Raw genomic sequence first — 26,629 nt, forward strand, 5'->3', positions numbered from 1 at the left:
AAAACACTTACCTTTTGCGCTCGACACCTCGAGCGCTCCTTCCCCTTTAAGGAAAAAAACAAAATGGCGGCTGTGATGTCCTCCTCCTCCCAGGACATTGTGCACCATGTATAGACAGAGGGGGTGATCTCGCGACCATAAAATCACGAGATCCTTCCCCCTCCATCGCGCTAGACTGGGTAGGTCTAGCTATGGCCTCAATCTCTTTTAGAAGGGGGCTTTTGGACATGTTTCTAGGCAGCATCTGCGCTCTCATCACTTGGTGGTCCTGCAAGATGAATCGACTGTAGCACCCATTGGTAACATCACTCCCAAGTTGATTCAGATACCAGTGTTGTTATCACACAAGAGAACACCCACCTATCCGGGAGATGATGAGGGTTGGTCTCACAACCAAACTGCAACCAGCCTATGGATTCATCCATTGTGGCAACCCTAATTCAGCACCAAGATGGTTGAACTGACACAGAGATTCCAACCCAGACTTTTAAGAGCATTGTGGAGCCAGCTTTGACCTACCATCTTAAGCTTATTCAGAAGTAAGTGCAGCTGAGAGCAACTGGATTAGCTCTTTAAGTAAACATGACTGAAATGAGAGGGGTGGGTAAAGCCTCAATTCTCCCTTTTTGGAGAATGTGAATTTTGGGGCTCATCTACACCAGGCAGGATATTCCACTATGAAAGTGGTATATAAAAGGCAGGATCCACACTACTGCTTTATAGCGGTATTGAAGTGCACTGACAACTGTGGGGGCCCATTGACACATCCCATATACTGCTTTCATAGTGTTACATCCTGCTTGGTGTAGATGTGTCACGGGCCCCAACAGTTGTCAGTGCACTTCAGTACTACTATAAAGCAGTAGTAAAGATCCTGCAGTTCACTTCAATACTGCTATAGAGTAGTAGTGTGGCTCCTGCCTTTTATATACTGCTTTCATACCACTATCATAATGGAATATTCTCCTTGGTATAGATGAGCCCCTGGTCATCTATGGCCATGGCTAGACGAGGGGGTTGTAGGGTGATGATCTTGCGATTTTATGATGTGAGATCATTGCCCTCGTCTACACTCGGTGCACAACATTGCAACCGCCATTTTGTTTTTTGTTTTTTATAGGCGAAGGAGTGCACGGGCCCTTGAACAGAATTCATAAGTTCTTTTTTTTAAAAAAACAAAACCCTTCCCCTCTCCCCTCCCCACCCCCGATGAGCACAGAGCTCCTGAGGACCTGTGCGCCCCATGCACGGTTCCTGGCTCCTCATGGTTACTCGCGAGGAGACGGGACAACCTGCGACACCCGGCCACACTTTCTGCAGTCTCGGGAAAATCTATCAATTCCCCTTTCTTCCACATTTGAATTTGCTCACGTTTTTTCTCTCCTGAATATGAATGTCATTGGTAAATTCTTATCCATAAATGTACTGAGGCAAAATTCTCACCCATCTGGACCAGCCAAACTCAATAGGTAGAATTATCCCCAGCATAGAAATGACCATGTTGTACTTACCTGCCATATAACTGTTAAAGATGAGGAGCTGGCTAGAAAAAAAAAAGTTGTGGCAACCCTAATTCAGCACCAAGATGGTTGAACTGACACAGGCAGGATCTACACTACTGCTTTAAAGCGCTTTATAACAGTTATAAAGCACTTTAACTGCTTTAAAGCGCTATAAAACTGTTATAAAGCGCTTTAAAGCAGTAGTGTAGATCCAGCCACAGAGATTCCAACCCAGACTTTTAAGAGCTAAGCACTCAAAGCCCTGAATCTGAATGGATTAATCTGTTGGTTGGTTTTCCTCACATTCTTATTATTTTATCCCAAGGATTTTTATTTATTTTTTTAAATTCCGGATATGGAGAAATTTCTGGATTTTGGTAAGTTCTTATCAACACTAAACAGAAACGACAGTCTAACCCATCCCTTGGTCTAAAGACTGTAAAGAGAAAGAAAACAAAAACTTGGGGGATGAGAGGGAGAGAAAAAATAAATTCTTACCTGAAATCATTGCCTATCCTTTTGCCTCGATCTGGAATCCCAGGGTCCGGACACATGTTATGTCCCTGGGACACACCAACCTGTGTTACTACAAAGCAAAAAAACAGCATATACAGAGATAGAATGGAAGACAGAACCGTGGTTTTTTTGTTTTTAAATTTATTAACGTTCTTGTGTTGGTGGATGCAGAGGGGGAGAAAAGGAAATTACACGTTGGAATGCATTCAGGGGGTGTGCATGTTTCCTCCCCACCCCCAAACCTCATTTTACTTTCAATGTCTGCTGTGCGAATAAGTAGAATGGGAAGCATCTCCGTTCAGTTTAGGTGGTACAACCGGTCCTGCCAGCAACAGAGCGCCAACCTCTTTTCCTCCCCTCCCCAATTCCAATTTTAAGCCAACGGAAGCAGGTGACTAAGTGTGTTCTTACACAAATCAAAACAAATTGCCTAAATTATAGGGCACCTATATAAAAAAAAGGGCACCTGTGGAATGATACAGAATGTTCATAAAAGCCCAACCAACCATCACCTGGTGGATGTTAATGAAACAAAGAGCTCAACAAACGAGTAAAGTAGTAGAGTGTGGCATCGAAGGTGTCTGTTTGGAGGCCAGGGGAGAAGAGGGTAGAAGCCAGTCAGGGAGTTTCAAAGTTGGTAATTTAGTTGGAATGCGGAAAACCTCCAAAGGCACAACCTCTTCCATTAGCAAAGGAAAAAGAAAAGTCCAAAGTACCAAGTTTAACCACCCAACCCAATCCAACCTTGCATCGTTGGCCACGTGTCAAACTGTTGCAACACAGGAAATAAATATTTTTAAATGACCTGCATAAAACCAGGATGAAATGAGATCCAGAGAAAATCTGTTGGGTTCAACCTCATACACCAGCTTTTTAAAAAATCCAAAATAAATAAATAATCAATCCAATAAATGCCGTGCATCATCATCATCATCATCATCATCGTTGTATTTTATTTCATTTCTTTTTTTATTCCACCCCCCACCCACCCTTCCAACCAGTTGAAAATGATGTGGCTTAATTTTCTCATGTTGTATTGGGTGAATAGGTGGGTGAAGGGAAAGTGTAAGTTCCTAGCAATGAATGCAAAAGCAACAGAGCATGGAAACACAAATGAGCAATGCCTCGTTCCCACGACACCCAGACAACCTAAATTATACACATCTACATTAGAGCAGCACCCTGAAGAACGCTGGAGACTGGGTGTCAGCAGCAGTGATAAAGTGATGGAGAAGTGAGTCTTTGCTAATAGGTAAGTCCATTTCACAGATGACATGGTGGCAAGCTGAGACTTGCCAATGAATGAGCACTCAACAGGAAGCCATTAGCAATGCTGGCTCCCAGACAAGCACACTTGGCATGATACATACACTCACAACCCCACGTGTTGGTATCAGAATCAGCACCTGAGCTCAGAACCAAAATCAGACAAGACCTCTTTAGAGGAGGATCCCACCACAGACCCCAGCATGCACTGAGACCAGAAAGGGGATGGTGTCAGGGAACCCGGGGGATGGTGGGGTGGACCTGAGACCACAAAGCATTAGGACCAGTACCTAGCTGGTTTCTAGTTATAGCACCTTCTTCAATACCACCCTCACTGTTCAGTACAATGGCTACCACACCTCTGACTGTCAAAGGATCTTAGAATCATAGAATCATAGAATAGCAGAGTTGGAAGGGTCCTACAAGGCCATCAAGTCCAACCCCCTGCTCAGTCTTGTTGACTTAAGCTAGCCTGGTCTCCTGCCTTAGCCTAGAAGAACAAGAATTGGACAGTTCTGGCACATTTATATCTGATGCAGGCCTGAAAAGAAAAAGTGTGTAAAGCAGCCCTCGCACAATTCCTTTTGTGGGGCACGGATTCAAGCAGTATTACAGCATTCCCCTTTGTATTATGAACTTATTTGTTTTCTCACACACAAGATGCACAGGCACAACTATGAAAAAACCCCTCTAGAGCAGAATCTAAGGAACCACATCGGAGGCACTGTACCACCCAAAGCAGGTATTCTAGAACAGTACTTTCGGATGCACCTTCATTCACCACCCCATTTGGGGATGGACAGGCCTTCCGGCAAACCCTCTATCACTCCTCTACTCCTGCCATTCCTGCCTTGGGCATCACTCCAACCTGAAATGCCCAAGGAAAAGTATTTATATCTCTGCACCCACACTAACATTTCCTTAGAGAATGGGCCATCCATACAACCAAACTGCTAGTCATCCCATGAACTACAACATTTTATGAGCACAGTATCACCAATCTGGACCTTCTCCAAGCAAGTTGCATGGATGGCCCAGTCCACAAAATAAGTCCACAGGCATGAAGCATAGGAATTGCTGCAGGAACTTTCACATGGAGACAGAATGCCAAATGCATATGCCCCACATGTTAGAGAGGGGTGGGCTCATTGTCCAAATGGGAAACAATTTCATTGTGGCCATCTCATGTGAATGCGTTACTGCACATCTACATACATACATTATCCCCTTTGCTGTGGGACTACCAGCTAGAATGTCTACAGGCAGTTGATCATTTCCTTTCTGCAAGATCAGACAACAACATGTTTAACTTTATCCATGTGGTTCCAGTCTACTCTTGTGGCATTGGATCTTGTCATGGGAAAGCAACCACCATGCTGTTGGGAAGTGTAAGAACAGAGAGGGGAAGGAGGATACCAATGCAACAAAGCAACACAGTTGTTGTTTCACGGTGTGTGGCTCTTGACAGAATACTGGAAATGTGAAGCAAAAAACGCAGAACACGGTGCTCTTCACAAAGAGGTTTTACTCAAAGTGCATTGGGCCCAGCCCCTCCCCCCTGAACTGTTTTTAATGTGTGTGTGTGTTGGGGTGGGCATTGTCCAAGGAGGCCAGGACATGATGCATATTGCCTACTTTTTACGTTCCTGTTTACATCCACTTATTTAATGGGCAAATAATAAAATTAGAAGTGATCACGTTCAATATCGTTGAAAGGAGTTTATCATCATAATCATATGTACACTTGAATGAAAAAAGAACAAAATGTAAGAACTATCCACCACAATCATCATCATCATCATCATCATCTTATAGAAATCAATCAGCCTTAACTACAATAGCACATTATTGGGCAGGGGTTTCCTACCCACTGCCCACTGACATAGGAGCCACCAGCCTCCATTGGTTGCTGCTGTAATAAGAGGCCTGATCTAGCCAAGGATTTGCCTGCCTGCCTGACTTAAGGGAATTGGGGTAGATATGGAGGTGGGGATATTAAACGCTAGGGTTCTTTATTCTCTCAGAACCTTTGTCTATTATCTTTGCAAAATCATGGAAGACGGGTGAGGTGCCGGATGACTGGAGGAGGGCTAACGTTGTCCCTATCTTCAAAAAGGGCAAAAAGGAGGAACCTGGGAACTACAGACCAGTCAGCCTGACATCCATCCCTGGGAAAATTCTGGAGCAGATTATAAAGAAGTCAATCTGTAAACACCTTGAAATCAATGCAGTGATTACTAGAAGCCAACATGGATTTGTCAGGAACAAATCCTGTCAGACTAATTTGATCTCATTTTTTGATAGGATAACCTCCCTTGTGGACTGTGGGAATGCTGTGGACGTCATATATCTTGACTTCAGCAAAGCTTTTGACAAAGTACCACATGACATTCTGATTAACAAACTAGCTAAAAGTGGGCTAGATGGAACAACTATTAGGTGGATCCACAGTTGGCTACAGAATCGGACTCAAAGAGTACTTATCAATGGAACCGTCTCAAACTGGGGAGAGGCAATGAGTGGGGTGCCGCAGGGCTCAGTCCTGGGCCCAGTGCTCTTCAACATTTTTATTAATGATTTGGATGAGGAGGTGCAGGGAATGCTGATCAAATTTGCAGATGACACAAAATTGGGTGGGATAGCTAATACCCTGGAAGACAGAAACAAACTTCAAAGTGATCTTGATAGGCTGGAGTGCTGGGCTGAAAACAACAGAATGAAATTTAATAGGGATAAATGCCAAGTTCTACATTTAGGGAATAGAAACCAAATGCACAGTTACAAGATGGGGGACACTTGGCTAAGCAATACTACAAACGAGAAAGATCTTGGAATTGTTGTAGATCACAAGCTGAATATGAGCCAACAGTGTGATATGGCTGCAAGAAAGGCAAATGCTATTTTGGGCTGCATTAATAGAAGTATAGCTTCCAAATCACGTGAGGTACTGGTTCCTCTCTATTCGGCCCTGGTTAGGCCTCATCTAGAGTATTGCATCCAGTTCTGGGCTCCACAATTCAAGAAGGATGCAGACAAGCTGGAGCGTGTTCAGAAGAGGGCAACCAGGATGATCAGAGGTCTAGAAACAAAGCCCTATGAAGAGAGACTGAAAGAACTGGGCATGTTTAGCCTGGAGAAGAGAAGATTGAGGGGAGACATGATAGCAGTCTTCAAATACTTAAAAGGTTGTCACACAGAGGAGGGCCAGGATCTCTTCTCGATCCTCCCAGAGTGCAGGACACGGAATAACGGGCTCAAGTTAAAGGAAGCCAGATTCCGGCTGGACATCAGGAAAAACTTCCTGACTGTTAGAGCAGTGCGACAATGGAATCAGCTACCTAGGGAGGTTGTGGGCTCTCCCACACTAGAGGCCTTCAAGAGGCAGCTGGACAACCATCTGTCAGGGATGCTTTAGGGTGGATTCCTGCATTGAGCAGGGGATTGGACTCGATGGCCTTGTAGGCCCCTTCCAACTCTGCTATTCTATGATTCTATGATTCTATGATTCTGGGATCAGGATGCTGGGAAGAGAGCCGTGCTCCCCAAGCATCCTCAAGGGCAAAGCCCTCTGCCTTGCGCTTAGGCTCCCAGTGTAGCCCTAACAATCTTCAATTCACTGCAGTTGGAGGACCCACAGCCTTGCACTCAAGGGAGGCGCAAATCCTGCCAGGAATTGAGACTGTAGCAGGTCATGAACTGGAAGCCTGAGGGATACCAGGTGGGGATCCAGTGCTGCCACTGCTAAATGCTGGCCACAGGAGGGGACTATGGGGCATCCCAGTTGGACCCACCAAGAACTAGGGGTGTGCTCCGCTCCGTTTTGGATCCCTGAATCCGAAGTGGAGCGGGCCGATCTGCACCTCCGACGCCCGGTTCCGGAGCAGATCAGGGGAGGTGCGGGTCGGTTCAGAGCGATTCGGTCCGTTCTGAAGCTCCAGACCCAGGTAAGTGGGGGAGGGGAGCTTACCTGGCTCCCCCATCCACTGCCACCGCGGTCTGTGCAGCGATGGTGGCAGAACCAGGTAAGGGGGGCTTACCTGGCTCCGTCGCAGTCCGGGCGGCAACTTCAACTGAGGCCCAGGCCTCAAGGCAGAAGCAGGCCTGGGACTCAGGGTCGCCACCCGAACCGCAATGGAGCCAGTTAAGTGGGGGGGAGGGGGCTTACGTGGCACCACTGCTGCAGTCTGTGCAGCGATAGCAGCGGAGCCAGGTAAGGGGCGAGGGGCAAGCCAGGCTCCGTCATGGTTGCCTGGGCCTCAATTGAAGCTGCCGCCCAGACTGTGACAGAGCCAGGTAAGTGGGGGGAGGGGGGTTACCTGGTGGCAGGGGCGGTGCAGTCCATGCGGCGACGGCGGTGGAGTCAGGTAAGGGGGAGGGGGCAAGCCAAGTAAGGGGGAAGGGGCTTACCTAGCTCCGTCATGGTCCGGGGGGCAGCTTCAACTCAGTTGAAGCAGCCACCCGGACCACGACGGAGCCAGGTAAGTGGGGGAGGGGGGCTTACCTGGCTCTGCCACCCGTCACCGTCCGTGCGGTGGTGGACAGCGAGCCAGGTCATGGGGGAGGGGGACCTATTCGGCCCTATTTTGTCCCCCCTTCCCCACTTACCGGCCTCTGCTGCCCGCCGCGGAGGCAAGTAAGTGGGGAGGGGGGGCAAAATGGGGTCCGAATCTTGATCCATCTCTCCAGATCTCGCTCTGGATCTGGTTCTGGAGCAGATTGGCGGAGGGTCGGATTGACCCAAAATGGTTCGGGGTGGTGGTGCAGCGCCCTACCAAGAATTTTCTTGTACACTATGGGACAAATTGCATGTGATGTGAATTTAAACGTGTCTTTGCTTTTAATGTTCAGATTTATTTATTTTTAAAGGAGAGTAGGGGGTGGATGCTAATAATTATTGGGAGGTGTGTGTGTTGGGGGGATGGAATTTAACCCTTTCCTTCCCTGCTGCATCCTTGAAGAAAACCTTTCCTTTGAAGCGGGTCATTGAAGAGGAAATCAACCCCTGGCACCAAAATCAGCAATTTTTCCCCCAATAAGAAGATTGGTGTTTTTTCCCTCAACTGGGTTTTGCCTGCAACATGAGGACAAAGGGACAAATACCCGCTCTTTACCTGCTGCAATCCCAATCATCATTTTTAATGCACGTTAAAAGGATGCTAAATGCAAAGACACATTTAATGTCACACCTAGTTCTGTCCCTTCAATGTGATTTCATTCCATTTGTGCATTTCAACACTAAGAGCTCGTAGAGGAGGGATACAGGGAACGGACATTTTTCCTTCCAGCTGGTAGAGGAAGTAGGCAGGAACTACAGTGGGCCAATCACACAGCATTTTACTGATTAGGTCAGTGAAATTTTGTTCTGTTGCTGTGAGATAACAATTGTGTGTGGTCTGAAACTCCAGTAAACACCAGATTTTGCTAGGTTGTAACTATGACCTTCCAGATTTTTCAAGGCCCAACTAATAACTTACTAGATTTCATCTGCGCTGCATCTCTCACATCTCCTGCTCGATTCCTGGCCCCGCTCTTTATTCACTGGTTTCCACCTTGGCTCTACCTCTTCTCCATGGCACGCCATGCTCTGTTACGGCTCTCTTCTGTACCTCCACCCCCTCCATGGGTACAGTAAACCAAACTAGGCAAACCTCACCAAGACAGACAGCTGCAGCAAATTTCAGCAGAACGTTTAACCCACACTTTCCATTGAAGAAGGCACAATTCATTTTCAGTCCTTCAGTACCCATGGGTACCAAAGGTGTGAAAGGGTTTCTGAGAACATGTTGCCTAGCTTTGGCCTGTAGATAGGGTGACCCTATGAAAAGGTGGACAGGGCTCCTGTATCTTTAACAGTTGCATAGAAAAGGGAATTTCAGCAGGTATCATTTGTATATATGGAGAACCTGGGGAAATTCCCTCTTCATCACCACAGTTAAAGCTGCAGGAGCTATACTAGAGTGACCAGATTTAAAAGAGGGCAGGGCACCTGCAGCTTTAACTGTTGTGATGAAGAGGAAATTTCACCAGGTTCTTCATTTATACAAATGACACCTGCTGAAATTACCTTTTCAATACAACTGTTAAAGATACAGGAGCCCTGTCCTCCTTTTCATATGGTCACCCTACCTGTAGATACAGATGCACCATTCATAGGGTGACCATATGAAAAGGACAAGATGTACTGAAAAGGGGATTTCAGCAGGTGTCATTTGTCTGCATGCAGGACCTGGTGAAATTCCCTCTTCATCACAACTATTAAAGCTGCAGTAGCCCTGCCCTCTTTAACTAGAGTGACCAGATACTTAAGAGGACAGGGCTCCTGCAGCTTTAATAGTTGTGATGAAGCGGGATCTTCACCAGGTGCTGCATGCAGACAAATGACACCTGCTGGAAATTGCCCTTTTCAATACAACTGTTAAAGGTTCAGGAGCCTGGTCCTCCTTTCCATAGGGCCACCCTATGTGTTGGCTGTGCTGCCCTGGCCAATGTACAATCAGCACCAGTCAGAAGGTGGTCCTATGCGATCACTGTCTGCTCTTTGCGATCACCAAAAGGAGAACCCAGAAGCTCTTGCAGTGGAACATTGAGGGCTGTGGGCCCCTCTGGAATGCTTTATCAGCTGTCATTAGGCATCCCTCCTTCGTCCTGATGTTTAGGCCTCTTCCTAAGACCCATCTCTTCATGCAGCCTTTCCCAGCCAGCTACGCTCTGCAGTCCACAGCAGAACGTGTAGCTTTATTGCTGATTAGCATTTATTTATCATTGTGCCATTTTATTGCTGAGTTGTATGGTTTGCATTTTGGTGACGAGTATACAGCATGCCCACTCTGTGGAAAGTGGAATATTAATTTGGATGATAAATAAATAAAGATGGCTGGTAGGGGCTTCTCCTCCCAGACTCTTGCTATCCACATTTTCCTCCACAAATAAATGAACAAACAAATAAATAAGGCCAATTCATACTTCTTCTACTTAAATGCATCTCATTGTGGTCGAATTGTTTGCTGTGATAATTTTCTTCAGATACTCAAAGATCAGACACACTCCCATCAGCCTTCCCTCTCTCTGTCCACAATGTTAATAAAGGGTTTTTCATTGATCTATTTTCTTGGTTTTTCAGAAGAGGGGTTCCATTCAATCGGTGGTTATTTCTTTAAAAATAACAGTTACAAGATAAATGAGTTCCTTATTGTCTGGAGACGCAGCATCTTTAGTTAAGGGAAAATAGGCCCTTGTATTAAAGAAGTTACCTCTGGCCCATTATTCCATGGAGACCCTCTAAGTTTTTCTTAGATGTTTGGCTGATCTACAACAAAACATTTTAAAAAGTCAAAGGGACAAGATTGCTAACAAACAGAGGACTTTTTTTTTGCTAAGGGCCAGGACTGATTCCTTGATACACTATTCTAAGTCTTCATGTACACAACGGTTGTTTTTTTCTAAAAAAATATAGTTTTAGGACTAGCAGTGTTAAAGGAACACTTTTCAGGAGCGCATACACAACTAAACACACGTCTAGAAACTCAACATCCAGGATCTAAGCATCCAGCCATCACTAGAGCTCAATTGAATGTAGCACCACTCTGATAAAAGCCAGCTGGGGATACTGGGAGTTGCAGTCCAACATATCAAGAAGGTGCCAGGTTTGGGAACACTGACATAGGCATTCTGGTGCTCCTCACATGAAATGTGGCCAGACTGGGAGGCTGTGGAGGGAGTTATGACTGCTCCGACCAACTAATGGTCATTTTTTCCACATAACAAACAAACAAACCAAACAAAAAACCTCACCCACCAAATATCACTAAAGTAAGGCAAACCTTCCTCCTTGCCCCTTCTCCAAAATCCCCAAGCAGACCTTTGCAAGTCCTGCCAAAATGGAGGGTTCTTTGGCCCATTCGTTGTGATGCAATGCCCACTCCCCTGCTGACAGCGACTCCTCTGATTTCCATATGGAAGCAAGATCACACACCCAAGGAGTCTCACAGCTCCTGAAATCTGAGGAGACATGCCCTGAAAACCAACCTGAGGACAATGTTACCAAACATGAGAGGCCTTTCCAGCAAAGCACTTGAATTTGTCGAACTACTGCCTAAAGCAATGAGGAACTCTTCCCTACAGATCCACAGAACAGAGGGCCAGGGACATCACCCAAGGCCATTCAACACCTCCAAGGAAGAGCACACGTCCTCTACATTTCCTGAAATGCCCCTTAAGGGCAGAGCCCTAACATCATCTGGTCCTGAATGAGGCTACAAGAGCTCAGCTGGATTCCATTGGATAACTTCTGGATTCCATTGGATAACATCTTCCTTTTCTGGGAGAGCTTATAGATCTTGTAAATGCCTGTGACTTTTGCTTCTTCCAGCAGTCCCCTGTAGTAGGCATGCAATAGCAATACAAAGCCAGCTTTAGCATTGAAATAACACAGCACATTGAGTCTCAGGTTTGCATTCTTCTCCTCCCCTCTTTGTATGCATGTGAAGGAAATATAACGCTTCTGTTCACAGTTTGTAGCAATCTGCAGTTTCCGGTTTCATGCAAATATGGGAAACTGTGGTTTATATAAACCAAAGTTAGTTAAACCAAATTATCAACTAAGATCAAAAGAGTTGATATCCTGTTTTGTTAACTAACTATGGTTTGTACAAACCACAATTTCCCATATTCAGATGAAACAACAATCAGTGACTTGTTACAAACTTTGCCAGAAACTTTAAATTCATTCCACTTGCCTGCAAATTAAGAAGGAAGGGGTGAGGTTGAGCCTGACATGGATGCACTTAACAAACCAGGACTTGTTGTCATGTGTGAATGGCTTGTCCTGTTTTCCCCATCAGTCCTGAAATGTGGGAAGTAGTAACAACAGAATAAAAGATGGCCTCGAAACAGTTGCAGACTGAATGGTCCCTTTCACGTCTTTGTGGTATTGCCACTGTACCGGTAAAATCTCCTTTTGGTTGTTTGCTCTCCCACTCCACCCTGCCCTGCCCTGCCCTGCCCTGCCCACCCACCTCCTTCCCCCTCCAGTTCATTGGTTCTTGTCATTGATGGACATTGTGATGGACGGGCGCCTCCCCCTCCCCCTCGCTCTGGCTTTGCTGTCTAGTGTTTTACCGATTAGATGTTTCATTGGCTGGGTGCTGTTCCTGTGGGCAATGAGAGTCAAGCACAAGCCCGTTCTTTCAACATGGCGTTCTGGAGGAGGGGAACAGCCCCACCCTCCTCTTTCATCAGCAAGACCTCCCTTCAAAGCACACCCACCCAACGAAGGACATAGCACAAGGAAGGCAATACATAGAGCAGAAGGGCGCTTTAATCCCACATGGAGGAAATAAACTGGTCTTTCCTCACTCTAAGAAAACATTGAAGGGGAAAAGGCGGGGTGACTGCAGGACAGGCACAACGTCATGTGTGTACCGCTCTGCAAAATGGCAAACCAGGCATGATGAGAGTGTGATAAAACACTAGTGTGATGGAACCCTGACTCTTCTTGTAAGAGACCAACCTGAATCAGAGGCAGAACAGCCAAAACCTTTCTTTCTGTTCAGGGATGGCAGACATGGTGAGGACTACAAGTTTTCTGCTATTTCTGTTGGGAGTTTCTTCTCCAATGGCAGACTTTTTGAGAAGGAGCTGGCTTAAAAAGATGCTTGAAGCCCCTACCTATGAGTGCTCCCTTGGGCTCTTCCCTCGAGGCCAGAGATCGCAATGCCAGTCTGCCCTTGGAACCGGCCTGCAGCAGTTTTGCCCAGGAAACCATGAAGGAAGGCTGAAAAGAAGGGCGGCAAGCTTTGCTGCAAAACATGGTCCTCCTGAGGAGACTAGTCCATCAATGACAGAGATGCATCAATGGAACGAACTCCCTCACCCCTAGAAAGACCTGTGCAGATCTCTCTTCCGGGGCATATGAAGGGTGTGAGTTGAGGATGAGCCATTGCTGTTTGTTGTCTTTGTTTTCAGTGCTTCAAGCCCAAGGAGGTGCTACACACCAGAGGGCGTTCCTTGTAATAGTGGCAGAGGAACATGTTACGCATCTCCCAAGAGTGCTCAGCCCAAACCACACACATTTGGTTTTCAGCAGCAGTCATGCCACAAGGCTGCAGAGATGAGTGAACAAGGCCGAAGAAATGGAGGGGAGGGAAGACCCAAATGGGCCCAGAGAATGCAGTAAGATCCCTGCAGAAGGGAAGAACCCAGGAAGGCAAAATACAACTGCACTTTGGATCACCAGTCAAAGCAGGAAGCATATTGGAATGGTGGGCATCCAGGACCACGTCTCTTTAGCGAGGGATCGGCAGGAATTTGGGATCCAGGGCAAAGAACGCGGCAGCCACAGGGAAAACTCCCTACTAGGCTCTGCATTTCATGTACCAGCTCAACTACAGCCAATTGAGGCAACCACAGTTCTGATGCCAGAACTAAACAAAAGAGGAGAACAACATCTCAAACAGCAATTCAGAACCAGTGCCTTACTTCCTCCTGGATCTCTCTTAGAGATGGGGACAGCCAGCAATAAATCTTGATTTCACTCAGTTTCTAAGTTTTCCAATGCGAAGTTGATTCCGTCCCATTTCTACAATGGATCACAACTCTTTTTTAAATCTGCATTAAAACAATAAGCATTTTCTGTATTTTTGTGCACACTTGCTTTTGGAAACCGCCCAGAGAGCTTCGGCTATGGGGCGGTATATAAATGTAAATAATAATAATAATAATAATAATAATAATAATAATAATAATATACACATTTTTATTTATTTTTTCAAATGTATACATTTTTGTGCATATTTTTTCAAATGTATGCCTTTTTGCAAACAGAAAATGGTTCTCTCCACATTTCCCCAAATATGCACTTTTTTTGTATGCACTGTTTCAAATGTACAGTGTGTGTGTGCGTGTGCGCATGTGTGCACTTTTTCTTTTGTATGTATTCTGTGAGTGTGCACATGGGGTGGGGGTGAGAACTGCATTGGAAACTTCAGAAAAAGACAGCTATAGACCTCTAACTGCATTCTGGTTCGTGTTCAGGTTCATGAAACACAAATTTTGTAAATCCACATTGAAATGCGAACTGAACAAAGTTCTCACTCATTGCTGCTCTCTCTCTCTCTCTCTCTCTCTCAAATGAATGCCCAATGTTATTTCCAAGATGTCCACATTTTACTGGCCTTTCACACCATACAAACGTTCCTCCCACATCTGAAAGGTGTCTCTGTTTTCCAAATCTAACATGCAAATACAGTGGCAGCCACTATTTATGGGAAGTGTGCCACAAAATAATGTCACTCCAGTGTGATGAACATTACAGAGCTCTCTTTAACCAGAAGTGCCTTTGCATGTTGTTCATTGAGTTGGGCAGGCAGAAGCAGAGCAATGGACAGGTACAGACGTGGTGTAGCCCTGGCCCTACATCAAAGGTAACCCTGAACTTCTCCAGGAGTGCCAAGTCCCTTTCCCGCCTCTACCATCCGTGCCACCCGATACACATTTTTGTGCAATTCATATCTACATCCTGATGTGAAACCCCAGTTCGATTCCTGCTTTAACGTTACCTATACAATTCTATGGTGAAATTGCACCACTTGGTACCTAACAACCAAGTGAATCTGACTATGTTTTACAAAGCATTACAAAGACACACATACATAACACTGCCTGAAGGAGTTTGTTCATTGTAGCAAAGGAACAATCCAGGGATAAAGGGGGACCCTATCCCCTGCCCTTTATCCCTGGGTTGTTCCTTTGCTACAAATGACTCCATCCACATTTTTTTAAAAGGTAAAATTAACCAAAAGCCAAACAGCACTTCTGGAATATATACAAATGTGGTGGATATATATTCCCGCATGCTGCCCTCATTGTCTTTTTATTTAAGCTACTAGTATTTTTCTTAGGAAGATTTCCAGCAGATAAGCACAGTGAAATTCAATAACCAGGAAAGGGAGAAAGGAGAGATCTTATTTCAGATTAACATGGAGTTACTGTGCCTTCTTTGTTGCTTGTCGCTGATCTGAGTCCTCTTACGTTTGTGCTACACAAATACATTTGGTTGTCAAAAGTGTGTTTGCATCTTGACGGCTCTGTAGAGCATGTGGCGAAAAGCACAGAGATACCCAGGCCTCTGAGGCCCTACAAAGAACAGCTAATACCGCAGATGGCAGACAGGCCCTCCAGTTCAAACCTACCCCCACTGAGCCATCTTTATAGAGTTAGTATATGTTTGCAAACGGAGCACTGGAAGGAGGAGGTGAGGCGATAATGCAGGGTAGGAGGTGGGTATAACAAGCATTAAAACTCTGAAACAAGAGTGGCAGTTTTCTGGAGGTTGCTATAAGGTCATATGGGATGTTCAAGGCACTAGGTCTTGCTGAGCGTGCAACAGTGGGCAAAACTTACATACAGATGTCTTCTGGTTCGTGCCTTTACTCGGCATCAATTTCACTCCCCGGGACTTCATTTCCATTTGTTTCTTGACTGGAAAAGGAATACAAGAGAATGGAGTTCAGGAAAAGAAGGGCTACAAGGATACCAGACCTTTGGGCTTGGAAGCCCAGCTGGAAGAGCTGCGTTCAGGGAACCCAAATTATACATCCAGGATGAATGAGGCATCAGCAGAATTCTGGTCCTATTTGTCCTTCTTTGCTACTTACTAGTCATACCTGATCTGTCTCCACACATCCCTCCAAGAAGCACTCCAAATGTGCTCAGGAACAGCATGTGACAGACTCATTTCTGGACTGTATAAATAAATCTAGGGCATGATTTAGCAACATTATCAAACACACCCAGGAAGGGGGCATTCCCACAATAACAAAAAGGCACAAAGGTCTTTTGATTAAGGGGAAATCATGTTTCCTTACCAGGGTTTTGCTTCCTGTTTCTCTTGCACAATCGTAACGGGGCTGCAGTAGAGGGCTTGAGAGGGGTGACCACCTGGTCTTTAATGGAAAACTTCCCCTCCTCTCACTGTTCATGGCACTGAATGGGACAGTGCCCTGTAGTGGGTGATTTGTAGTGCAGCTTCCCCTGCACATTGTAGGAAATCCTGAGATATTTCAGCAGAATTGGAAGGTGCAAAAGATGTGTAGGAGGTTGCCGACATCATCAGAAGGACCCACAGACTTCCACGAGTGGCCAGTTACAAGCATGCCTTATTTTGCAAGTGTGAAGAAGCCCAAAGCGCAACCTTAGAGTTATTGCTCCATTCCAAAGTATACAGTGCATTTAAACATTAAGGACGGAAACGGGCATAACGATAGAATTAAATTGAGGACCCAAAATGTATTTGTCCATAATATACAAGAACTCAAGTACTGCAATAATAGAACTGAAGGGTGGAAGGACGGGCAAAGGGCTTCTTAGCCCTCTCCCTTCCATTCCCTCTCCTTCCCCCATGCTTTCTCTCACATATGCATGTAGAGAAGATATGGAATTCCAGCATCTTTCCCCTAACAGGAGAAAAGCAACTTGACCTTTCTGTTCATGATCACAGTCTCCAATTAAGCTTTCCTGTTGTTGTTGTTGTTGTTGTTGTTTGTGGGTCCCTGGCCTACAGCTGGTTGGCCACTGTGGGAACAGAGTGCTGGACTAGAAGGACCCTTAGTCTGATCTAGTGGAATTCTTCTCATGTTCTACTGTCTATTCTGGTCTCACTTTTTTCTTTTTTTTTTGCTGTTAGCTGGCATCTTCTGGCATCTGTCCATTTCTAAGCAATAACGGATGCCTTTAAAAGTTAACAAAAGAAATTGGCTCTGAGCCCCTTGATGTCCCCCGACACATCAGGGCTGGTTTCTTGGAAACTTATCTTTCAGAGCACTCAACATGCAAATGCTCAACCCATTATGTCTGGAAAAATGGGTTTTTACTGAGCTCACAGGATTAGAAGCCCCTGACATTTGCCTTAATCAGAGAGGAAATTATAACATTAATCTTTCCTTGACTGTTTTGTAAAAAGGCATGATGCAGGCAGGTGTATCTATTTTTAATAGCAAAGTGGCAATCATGACTAAGATTTTCCTTTCCTTTTTCTAAAACTTAGCAACCGCCCAGCTATGGGGCCATGGCTCAATTGCAGAGACAAAAGAAGTTATGACTAAAAAGCTTATATATTAAATTTGGGGGTGGAGGGGGGAATCATAACATTCATAACCTGAACTTCCTTACTGTAGATTGGTAATAGTGGGTCGCTGGTGGGAGAAATCTAGGCTGAATCATAGAATAGCAGAGTTGGAAGGGGCCTACGAGGCCATCGAGTCCAACCCCCTGCTAAGTGCAGGAATCCCCCTTAAAACATCCCTGACGGATGGTTGTCCAGCTGCCTCTTGAAGGCCTCTAGTGCCCACCACCTCCCTAGGTCACTGGTTCCATTGTCGTACTGCTCTAACAGTCAGGAACATATATGAGCATTTTTCCTACAGGCAATATGCAGGCCACCCCCATGTTGCCTGTTGCTGGGTGCAATCCAGCAAGAAGAAAGCAATACAATGTTCTGTTGTGCTGAAAGCGCTTTATGCTATTAATGTTTGAAAAAAATTTATTAACCAGTTTTCATGATAAAAGAATCCTAAATTGGAGTACAATACTAATAAAATACAATAAAATCATACTGTCAAATTAGAGACATCATGTTACGGATACCTAGGCTGGGTTCACACAACACGCTAACCCACAATCAGTGGCTGCATGTGGGTTGTTGTTGAACTGCAGGTTCTTTGTTGAACCATGGGTTAACAAGTTGTCCGAACCAAGGGATTTTTCCACAGGATGGCATGTTAACCATGCAGTGTGACTTGTTAACACCCTGAACATCCCAACAATTGAGGAAAATAAGCCATACTACATGGTTAACATTTCCCAGTAGAAAATGTCCTGCGACTGAACAACACACTACCCCACAGTTCAACAAACAACCCACAGTTCAACAACAGCCCACACTCAATCACTAATCAGTGTAGATTAGCATGTTATGTAAACCCAGCCACAACATCAAAGCACAGCAACAGCGATTCAATCAAAAGCTTGAGTGAACAAGTAGGTCTTCAGCTGGCATGAAAGCTTAGAAGATTAGGCAAGATTTGATCTACTTTGTCTGGCTACAACTCTCCAGGGTCGCCGACCATTACTGGCCTTCAGATCTTTTTAATAGGATATTGAAAGAACTAAACATGGGAATTCTGCAGATGAAACATCAGCCCAATTGCTCAATTGCAGCCACCCTGACATAACCTTCCTTCCCACCTCTTCTCCAAGCATAGCCAATGAAGACCTGGTAAACTCCAGGAAAAAACAAGATGGTCACGGGCCTCCAGTTTTGTCCAGTCCCTTCTGAGCTACCCTTAGCAGCATCAAAAGTCATATTTTACTTCAGGCTTTGGGTGAAGATGTTCAGATTATATTCAGGCATGCAAGATTTCACTCCCAGGACAATGAGACAACTGGATTTCTTTTCCAGCGTGAGATTCAAGGCTCTCCACCAATTATATGTTCCGTCTCATCACCTCTCCCTTTCCTCCTTTCTTCATTCTCTCAGCTCAAGGGTTTCAGCCCCATCTTCTCCATCCACCCCTCCTGGCTTGGTTTTTTCAGCCATATTCTTGCCTGGTTATTTCTCTCTTTTACAGTGACATTCTGACTTGTGTGACACTCAATAAAGTGCTTTTGAAAAGGACAGCAGTGTGAGTAGGTTCACACGTAATGAGAAGCCACCATGGGTGAATTTCCACATGGCATTTCTGGTCAATACTTTGGTCACATTGGTTGGGTTGTTGGGGTGCTTGACAAAATATCCAGAACCCATGGTCTATTTTAGGGTTGTAGGTGGCTTGTCATGCACCCCAACAACCCACCCTTGCAGCATTCACATGTAACAACAAGCTACAGTGCACCCCTGATGCTGCTTGAATGTTCAAAATGGCGGCCACCACAGCAGTGAGAAGCCCTGCAGGGAAATTCCTCCATGGTGGCTGCTTGTTAAGTGAAAACCTCCTCTGTGTATGCCTGTGCATGTGTATGGGAACAGGGGGGGTTCAACATGGTATGAAGTTGGCACTGTTACTCCTGAAGTGCCCACAGTCATCCCACTATTGCAACTGGTTGAAACTATAGCTGTCCACAGATGGTCTCTTGAAACTATCCAACCCATTTGTGGGCGGAGAAATTGGTAGGGCAACATTTCTTCAGGACAAGGATAAGTTCTCCAGCAATTCCTTGGGGGGGGTGTCATCAGCAGCAGTGTTTATATTATTTCTCCTTCCCTGCAAGTCCAGTAGCAGGTATGAGGGGGGCAATGTTGTGACCAGCTCTGGGGAAGAGGTGAAGCTAGTTCAATCCAAAATCGGTCCTCTCGTTTCCCAGAAGTTTTCTTCCCCTTGGAAAGAGGCTTCCAATTTTCCACCTTATTAGAATTACTTTCTAATTTCTTTTGCAGTTGCTTTTGAGCTCACTTTGGGCTTTGCTAGACCAGGGTTTAGCCCGGGCTAACACCCGGGCTCGCCCCTGTGCATCCAGATGACGCACAGGGGATCCGGGGCTCAGGCAGGGGTCAACCATGCCTGGCCCTGGAGTAACAGGCACCACTTTGGCCCGGTATTTCTGCAGTCCTGGGCTGAGTCCGGGACCGTGGAAGGTCTAGCCCATTCCGCAGCTTTTCCCGGCTACGCTGCTTACTTGCACATAGCTGGGAGAAGCCAGGCACAGGGAGAGATCGGGGCCAGGGGCAGGGGGAGAGATCGGAGCTGGGTGGGGGAGATCGGAGCCAGGGAGATGTGGGGGAGATTGGAGCCGGGGGGGGGGGAGATCGGGGGCAGGGGGAGCGGGGAGAATGATTTTTTTTTTAAAAAAATACTTGCCTAAGCACACGAGCATTTGTGCACATCCAGCCCTTTAAATACAAAAAACTGGCGGATGTGACAGGCCTTTCCTTTAGCCCGTCGTGTCTGACGTCTAGATTAGAGTGACAGCCCGTGGTAGCTGCACCGCGGGCTCGCCCCTCCTGCTGCACGGATTAAGAGGTAGGTCTAGCAAAAGCCTTTATCATTGTGATGTGGCTGATGTGCTGCATGTGTGCCCCCCCTTATTCTTTCTATCACACATCTCCTTCATCCCTCTACAGACTCCCCCATCTGCCTGCCCTCCTTCAACTGAAAAAGGTCTGTGTAGGAGGAATTTCATCATGACACCTTTCCCTGGACTTTAATTGAAGTGTGGGAAGTCAGGGAGGCTGCAGACTGCTGGAGAGATTATTGCACTCTACTGAAGTATCCCTTGGTTAAGGTAAATGCAATAACCCAACATCCTTGACAATGTAACTGATTTTTTCTTTGGACATTTTTTAAAAGCAATTTCTTTTTGATCAAACTCAAAGGCATTTTTGGCACAACAATATATGTTTAGAAACACATCTGTTGCAGGAAAATGTTTAAAATCATGCATTTGAATATGTCTTTAAATTAACATTTTAGATCAGATTAAAAAAGAAGAAGAAGAAGAAGAAGAAGAATAAGAATGATCACATGCAAAAATGATACACAAATGATAAACTGATTCAGTCATCCCTAAACCTGTTCGGGATTATACCTGAAACTCCCCTTATCCAAATTTCTTTCTTTCAGAAATTCTCAGAACTAAACAACAGAGACGGAAAACTTCAGCAAATCATTCACGCTGCAATCCTGGAATTAATTTTAGACATTTTCCTAGTTAAATCAGGATCTGGTGGGAGCGGGGCGCTTGGCAGAGCCAAACAGAAACCTTCAAATACCTTGGTATTGTGCACTGAAGCCTTTCTGCCTGTGGTTGCCGTCTGACATAAAGTGAAGGCGGAGCCAATTTTTGCTGCTGATTACAGGCGCAGGAAGATTCGTTCCTGTAAACCTGCAAAAGGGGAAAAGAAAGAAAAATGAAAAGAACAAGTTCAGCAAAAGGAAAAAAGGAAAAAGGCAGATATTTTAAAAAGTATCCTCTGTGTAGATTGGCAGTGAATTCCTTAGAGTAGACCAGACAATGTGGGAAATGTTTCCCAATCATGAACCAAAAAGTGATAACTCAACTGGGGTAGCCATACTGGAGATGACAGGAAATATACAGAAGTGTCTAATAATATTATTTTATCCATACACACACACACACGCAGAGAAAGAGAGAGAGAGAGAGAGAGCAAAGGAGGAAAATAAAATAAAATATAAAATATTATAGAATAATATCCAACTGTACCACGAGTAACTGATACCAAGGAAAACCAAACATGTTTCGACTAAAAGTCTTCATCAGTGGTCTGGAACATAAAGAACTGTCTCGTCTATAAAAGGTATAACAAGGCTTAAATGTACATGCACACATTTTACACTCCACATTCCTCACAACTATGAACAATATAGAACACTGCTGTATCTCCACCTGTGACAGGAAATTCCTATTGTGACATTGCCTTTCAAAATGCCACTCAGATTCAGAAAAGAAAATTTGTGCATCTGTTTGTTTGTTCTGAAAGGTGTTCACACACCCCACACCCCACACACATATAATAGATTCTCACACCTTGCTAAATCTCTGTAGCCAAGTCTGAGGCCATAGGTTTATCCTTGGATCGTCCAGGGGTCAAACTTGTTCATCTAGGTGACACACAGGGGATCCAGTGCTCAGGCAGGGGCGAACCCTGGATGATCCCAGGATAAACCTTAGAATAGATCTAGCTGTGGCCTGAGTGAGGTGAAAATGCCCCCCTTTCACACTCCAATTCACAGAATTTTGAGAGCAGGGAAGTATAACTCACAGGGGCTCCCACACCACTCCATCTCCTCACTGAGCCTTCTTAGACGAGGGTTTAGCCCGGTGCGAGGCCCGGGCTCCCTGCTGTGCATGCAGATGACGCACAGGGGATCCCGGGGTTAAGCCGGGCTAAACCCTCCCTTGGCCTGGGATAACCGGCACCACTTTGGGGCCGTTTTTTCTGCAGCTCCAGGCTGAGAACAGGGCTGCGGAAAGTCTAGCAGGTTCCGCGGCTTTTCCCGGCTGCTCACTTACTCACGAGTAGCTGGGAGAAGCCACGCACTGGGCACAGCGCTCCATAGGAGCGCTGTGCCCATCAGGCCAGGGGCGAGGGAATCGCGAGGGGGGAGTGATGGGGGCCAGGGTGGAAAGAGCGGACCCAGCAGGAGGGATGGGGGGGGGAAGAGTGGAGCCAGGGTGGGGAGATCGCAGTTGGGGGGGCGGAGGGGGCATCGGACCTGGCAAGCGGGCGAGCAAGCGGGCAAGGAGAGCAAGTGGGCGAGCGGGGGGGGCGAGTGGGGGGGCGGACTGGCAGGCGGGGGTGGACTGGCAAGCAGGGGGTGGACTGGCAAGTGGGGGGAAATCGGGGGCAGGGGGAGCGAGGAACCCTTTATTTTTTAAAAAAAACACTTACCTTTTCGTTGGTGCGTTCCTGCGCACATGACCCCTTTAAGGTTTTTTTAAAAAATGGGCGACATGAACCTCCTTTTAAGGAATCATTGGGAAATTTGGAGTAAATATAAAGGGGGGCTGCTCCCGAATAACTCCCCTCTATAATGTTATAATGTTAAAGTAATAATGTTAAAGAATTTCCCCGAGAATTTAAAGATTAGCTTGAATAAAGTTTTAATAGAGAAAAATAAAATGAAATTAAGGGATTGGTTAATTAAGGGATGAAAACAAGAGAGGAACTACAAGAGGTGTTAAAAGAAAAGAAATTAACATGGTTAAATTATAGACAATTGGAACAATGGACGAAAAATTGGTTAAGAGATAATGGGGATTGTAGGGAGTTAACGAAGTTTGAGGAGTTAATTATCAAAAAAGAAATTGAGAAGGGAGAAAATAAACCAATAAAAGTATTAATGAGTGAAATATATAGAATAATGCTTGAGGAAGGGGAGGTAGGAAGTTCAGGAAAGATGGTGTGGGAGATAGATCTGAAGGAACAGATAGGGCAACAGAGTTGGGAAGGATTATGGAGACAAAGAGTGTTGAAAAATATGTCAGTGAGAATAAAAGAGAATTATTATAAAATTATTTGGAGGTGGTATTTAACTCCGGTTAGGTTAAATAAGATGAGTAACCAGCACTCAGCAAATTGTTGGAGAGGTTGTGGGGGAAAGGGAACGTATTTACATATGTGGTGGGAATGTAAATTTTTGCAGAAATTGTGGAAGATGGTGTTTAATGAGATTGAAGAAATAGTTGGAATGAAGACTGAAGTGACACCAAGAGTGGCATTACTCTCACTGTTTGAAAATTTAAAGTGTAAAAAAGAAACAAAAGAGTTGATAACAAATCTGTTGATTGCTGCAAGTTTAATTATATCTAGGAACTGGAAGATTCAAGGGGATTATCATATTGAAGAATGGTACAAAGAAGTTTGGGATATTGCTATTAATGATAAATTGACATGTAATATTAAGGTAAGAAGAGGTATAGCAAAGATGAACGAATTTGATGTGATATGGAAACAGTTCCTAATTTTTGTGTTTTCTAAGGGAAGTGGAAATCTGCCACCAGAAGAGGTGTTAAGATTCTGGAAACAGGAGTGATCCCAAAGGGAAGGGGGTGCACTGGTTGGATTATGTTGATTGTTTATGGATAACAAGCAGTTAATAACTTATATACTCAAGTAATTTGTTATGTAATTGCTTGTATTCGTTGTTTCGTCTGTATGTTATGTTAAGTGGTATTATTTGAAATTAAAAAAAAAAAATGGGCGACACGACAGGGCTTTCCTTTCCCCTTCACGTCTGATGTCTGGATAGGCGCGACGGCCCGTGCTAATTGTAGCACGGACTCGCCGCGCCTGAAGGCCGGATTCAAAGGTAGGTCTAGCAAGGCCCACTGTTTCTGTCCACCATTTTTATTTTCCCCACAAAGCCCTTGAACAATGATACATCCTGAGGTAGCAATGTTCCATGGAACCTACTGGTGGTGGTGGTGGTGGGTAAATGTGGCCCACAGCTCCTACCGGGATCCCGTGACTTTTCCCCAAGTCTCAAAAGTTGTCCTTGGTTGCTAAAATTCTGCAGGTGGCTTTTCCACTCCCTTTCACCAACATCCTCTCCTCCAAATTTGTGCCCCCATAGTTCTCATCTCAGAACCTTCAGTTCAGCTCTAGCAGCCCAGTCCTGGCAGCAATGCCCAATGGTTGTTCGGCTCAGGAAACCTGGAGTTTGAGGGGCAAGATGGCTTGACTGCAGGAAAAAAACCCTTTTGCTGCTGCTCCATAAATGTAATTTTGTTATTCAAAATGTACCATAAATGTCACTTCATTATTCATGTTTATTTTTTTAAAAAAAAAAGAGGAGGAGGAGGAGGAGGAGGAGGAAGAAGAAGAAGAAGAAGAAGAAGAAGAAGAAGAAGAAGAAGAAGAAGAGAACATCCACACGTTCTACTAGGTTTATCTAAGAGCTGAGGTTGCTACTTTTTTATTGGGCCTGCTCCTCCGCTTTAGAGAGCTACCTGACACTCACAAAATAGGGTCTTTTCTTATATTTGTGTTTGCATGTTTGTTTTAGTGAAAGTATAAACTGCCCATCAGTCCAAGGCACTCAGGGCAGTGTAAAATTTAACAGCATTATCAACAGTCACCATCATGTCATCATTATTTTACTGTGGGTTATATATTTTTCTATGCAGAAGTGTCAGGAATGGCTTGACATAATTTAACAATGTATTTTTTTATTTGCGGCTTTTTGCATGCCGTTGAATATATTAAACGGCAGGGCCTCCTTTGAAGATCTTAAATGTCATCTGGCTATATATAAGGGAAGGCGGCCAGCTAGGTATCCTGGTCCCAAGTTGTTTAGGGCTTTATATGGTAATAACATAACCTAGTACATGGCTTAGTAGCTAATAGGCAGTTTAAAAATAAAACACACATGATAGGCTAGAACAACTCAGGGCCTTGCTAGATGATGGGTTAGCCTGGTGCGAGACCCGGGCCAGCCCCTGTGCATCCAGATGACGCACAGGGGATCCCGGGCTCAGGCAAGGGTAACCCTCCCTTGGCCGAGGATAAGCAGCACCGCTTGTGGCCCAGTATCTCCCGCAGTCTCGGGCTGAGCCCGAGACCATGGGCGTGTAGACTGGTCCACCGCTTTTCCCGGCTACCGCAATTACTCGCGAGTAGCCGGGAAAAGTGGTGGGTGGGGCGCAGTGCTCCAGAGGAGCACTGGACTCATCAGGGCAGGGGGAGAGATCGGGGGTGGGGAGATCGCGGGGGGGGGGGAAGTGGAGATCGGGGGGGAAGCAGGGATCATGGGGGGGGAAACCCGAGATTGCGGGGGGAAGCGGAGATCGCAGGAGGGAAGCAGGGATAGCGGGGGGAAATTGCGGCCAGCGTGGGGAAATCGGGGGAGTGGGGAACTTTTTTTTTTTAAAAAAAAACACCAAACACTTACAGATGCCAGTGGTGCGCTCCTGCACACCTGGCCCTTTAAGTCTAAAACAAAATGGTGGATGCGACGGGGCTTTCCTGTAGCCCGTCGTGTCTGATGTGTGGATAGGAGTGACAGCCCATGCTACTTATAGCGCAGGCTGGCCCCTCCACACGCCCGGATTTTCAGGTAGGCCTAGCAAGGCCCTTAGAGTGCAATCTTTAGAGTGCAATCCTTAGTCAGAAGGGAGGGAAAAGTCTTATAACTCCCAGCATGCTGGCTGGGGGATGCTAGGAATTGTGGGACTTTTTTCTGTCTAAACATGCATAGGATTGGCGGTGGTACGAATTCACCCAAGCAAGGCTTGTGTGTGTGTGTTTGCTCCATTGCCACTGCCATCCGCGAGTGCTTCCAGGCTGCACGAGCCTCTTCTGAGGCCTGGCTTGGCCCAGTGGGAGCTCGGCAGCCGCCCACGCACACACCAATGTCGTGACACTTCCCCTTTCTCATTAGTGGCAGGAAGTCACACATTTCTCTCCCCCCCCACCGCACTAATGGGGGCCTTAAAGGCCCCATTGACGCAAGAGTAAAGGTGTGAATGGAGGCTCCAGAAACCACACATTTTCCCAGTTTGTGCCCATGGCGGCTGCCACTCACACAGAAGGGGGAAATGCATGATTTCGTGAGCAGCTGTGGGCGGCTGCCGAGCACTTGCTGAGGCCTCCTGAGCATTCGACGGTAGTCCAGGCTTGTGACTAGGGGTGCTCGACCAGGTCTGGGGGGAGCAGCTGTGGAGGGGTGATGGTGTCCATTGGCCTCCCAGACCCAGTCGGACTCTCACAACCACTCTAGCATTGGATTGTCCAGTTAAATTCGCAGGTTAATCACAGTTTAGACCCTGTTCAGACCATGTGCTAAGCCGTGGTGGTTAAGCATTTTGAGCTAAACATTATGGCTTAGCACATC

General features: G+C 45.7%; 1 protein-coding gene across 1 annotated transcript in view; it reads right to left on the minus strand.

The window, feature by feature from the left end:
• CSMD2 (CUB and Sushi multiple domains 2) overlaps positions 1-26,629 on the minus strand; it is a 784,677-nt gene that overhangs the window by 307,513 nt on the left and 450,535 nt on the right. Inside the window, exons 6-8 of the mRNA XM_063140724.1 lie at positions 21,046-21,158; positions 15,684-15,761; positions 2,001-2,088 (exon numbers count right to left, since the gene is read on the minus strand). Coding sequence (XP_062996794.1) covers positions 2,001-2,088; positions 15,684-15,761; positions 21,046-21,158 — 279 coding nt within the window. The remainder of the gene's footprint in view (positions 1-2,000; positions 2,089-15,683; positions 15,762-21,045; positions 21,159-26,629) is intronic.

Source organism: Elgaria multicarinata, chromosome 13, assembly GCF_023053635.1.
Source record: "Elgaria multicarinata webbii isolate HBS135686 ecotype San Diego chromosome 13, rElgMul1.1.pri, whole genome shotgun sequence".
NCBI lineage: Eukaryota > Metazoa > Chordata > Lepidosauria > Squamata > Anguidae > Elgaria > Elgaria multicarinata.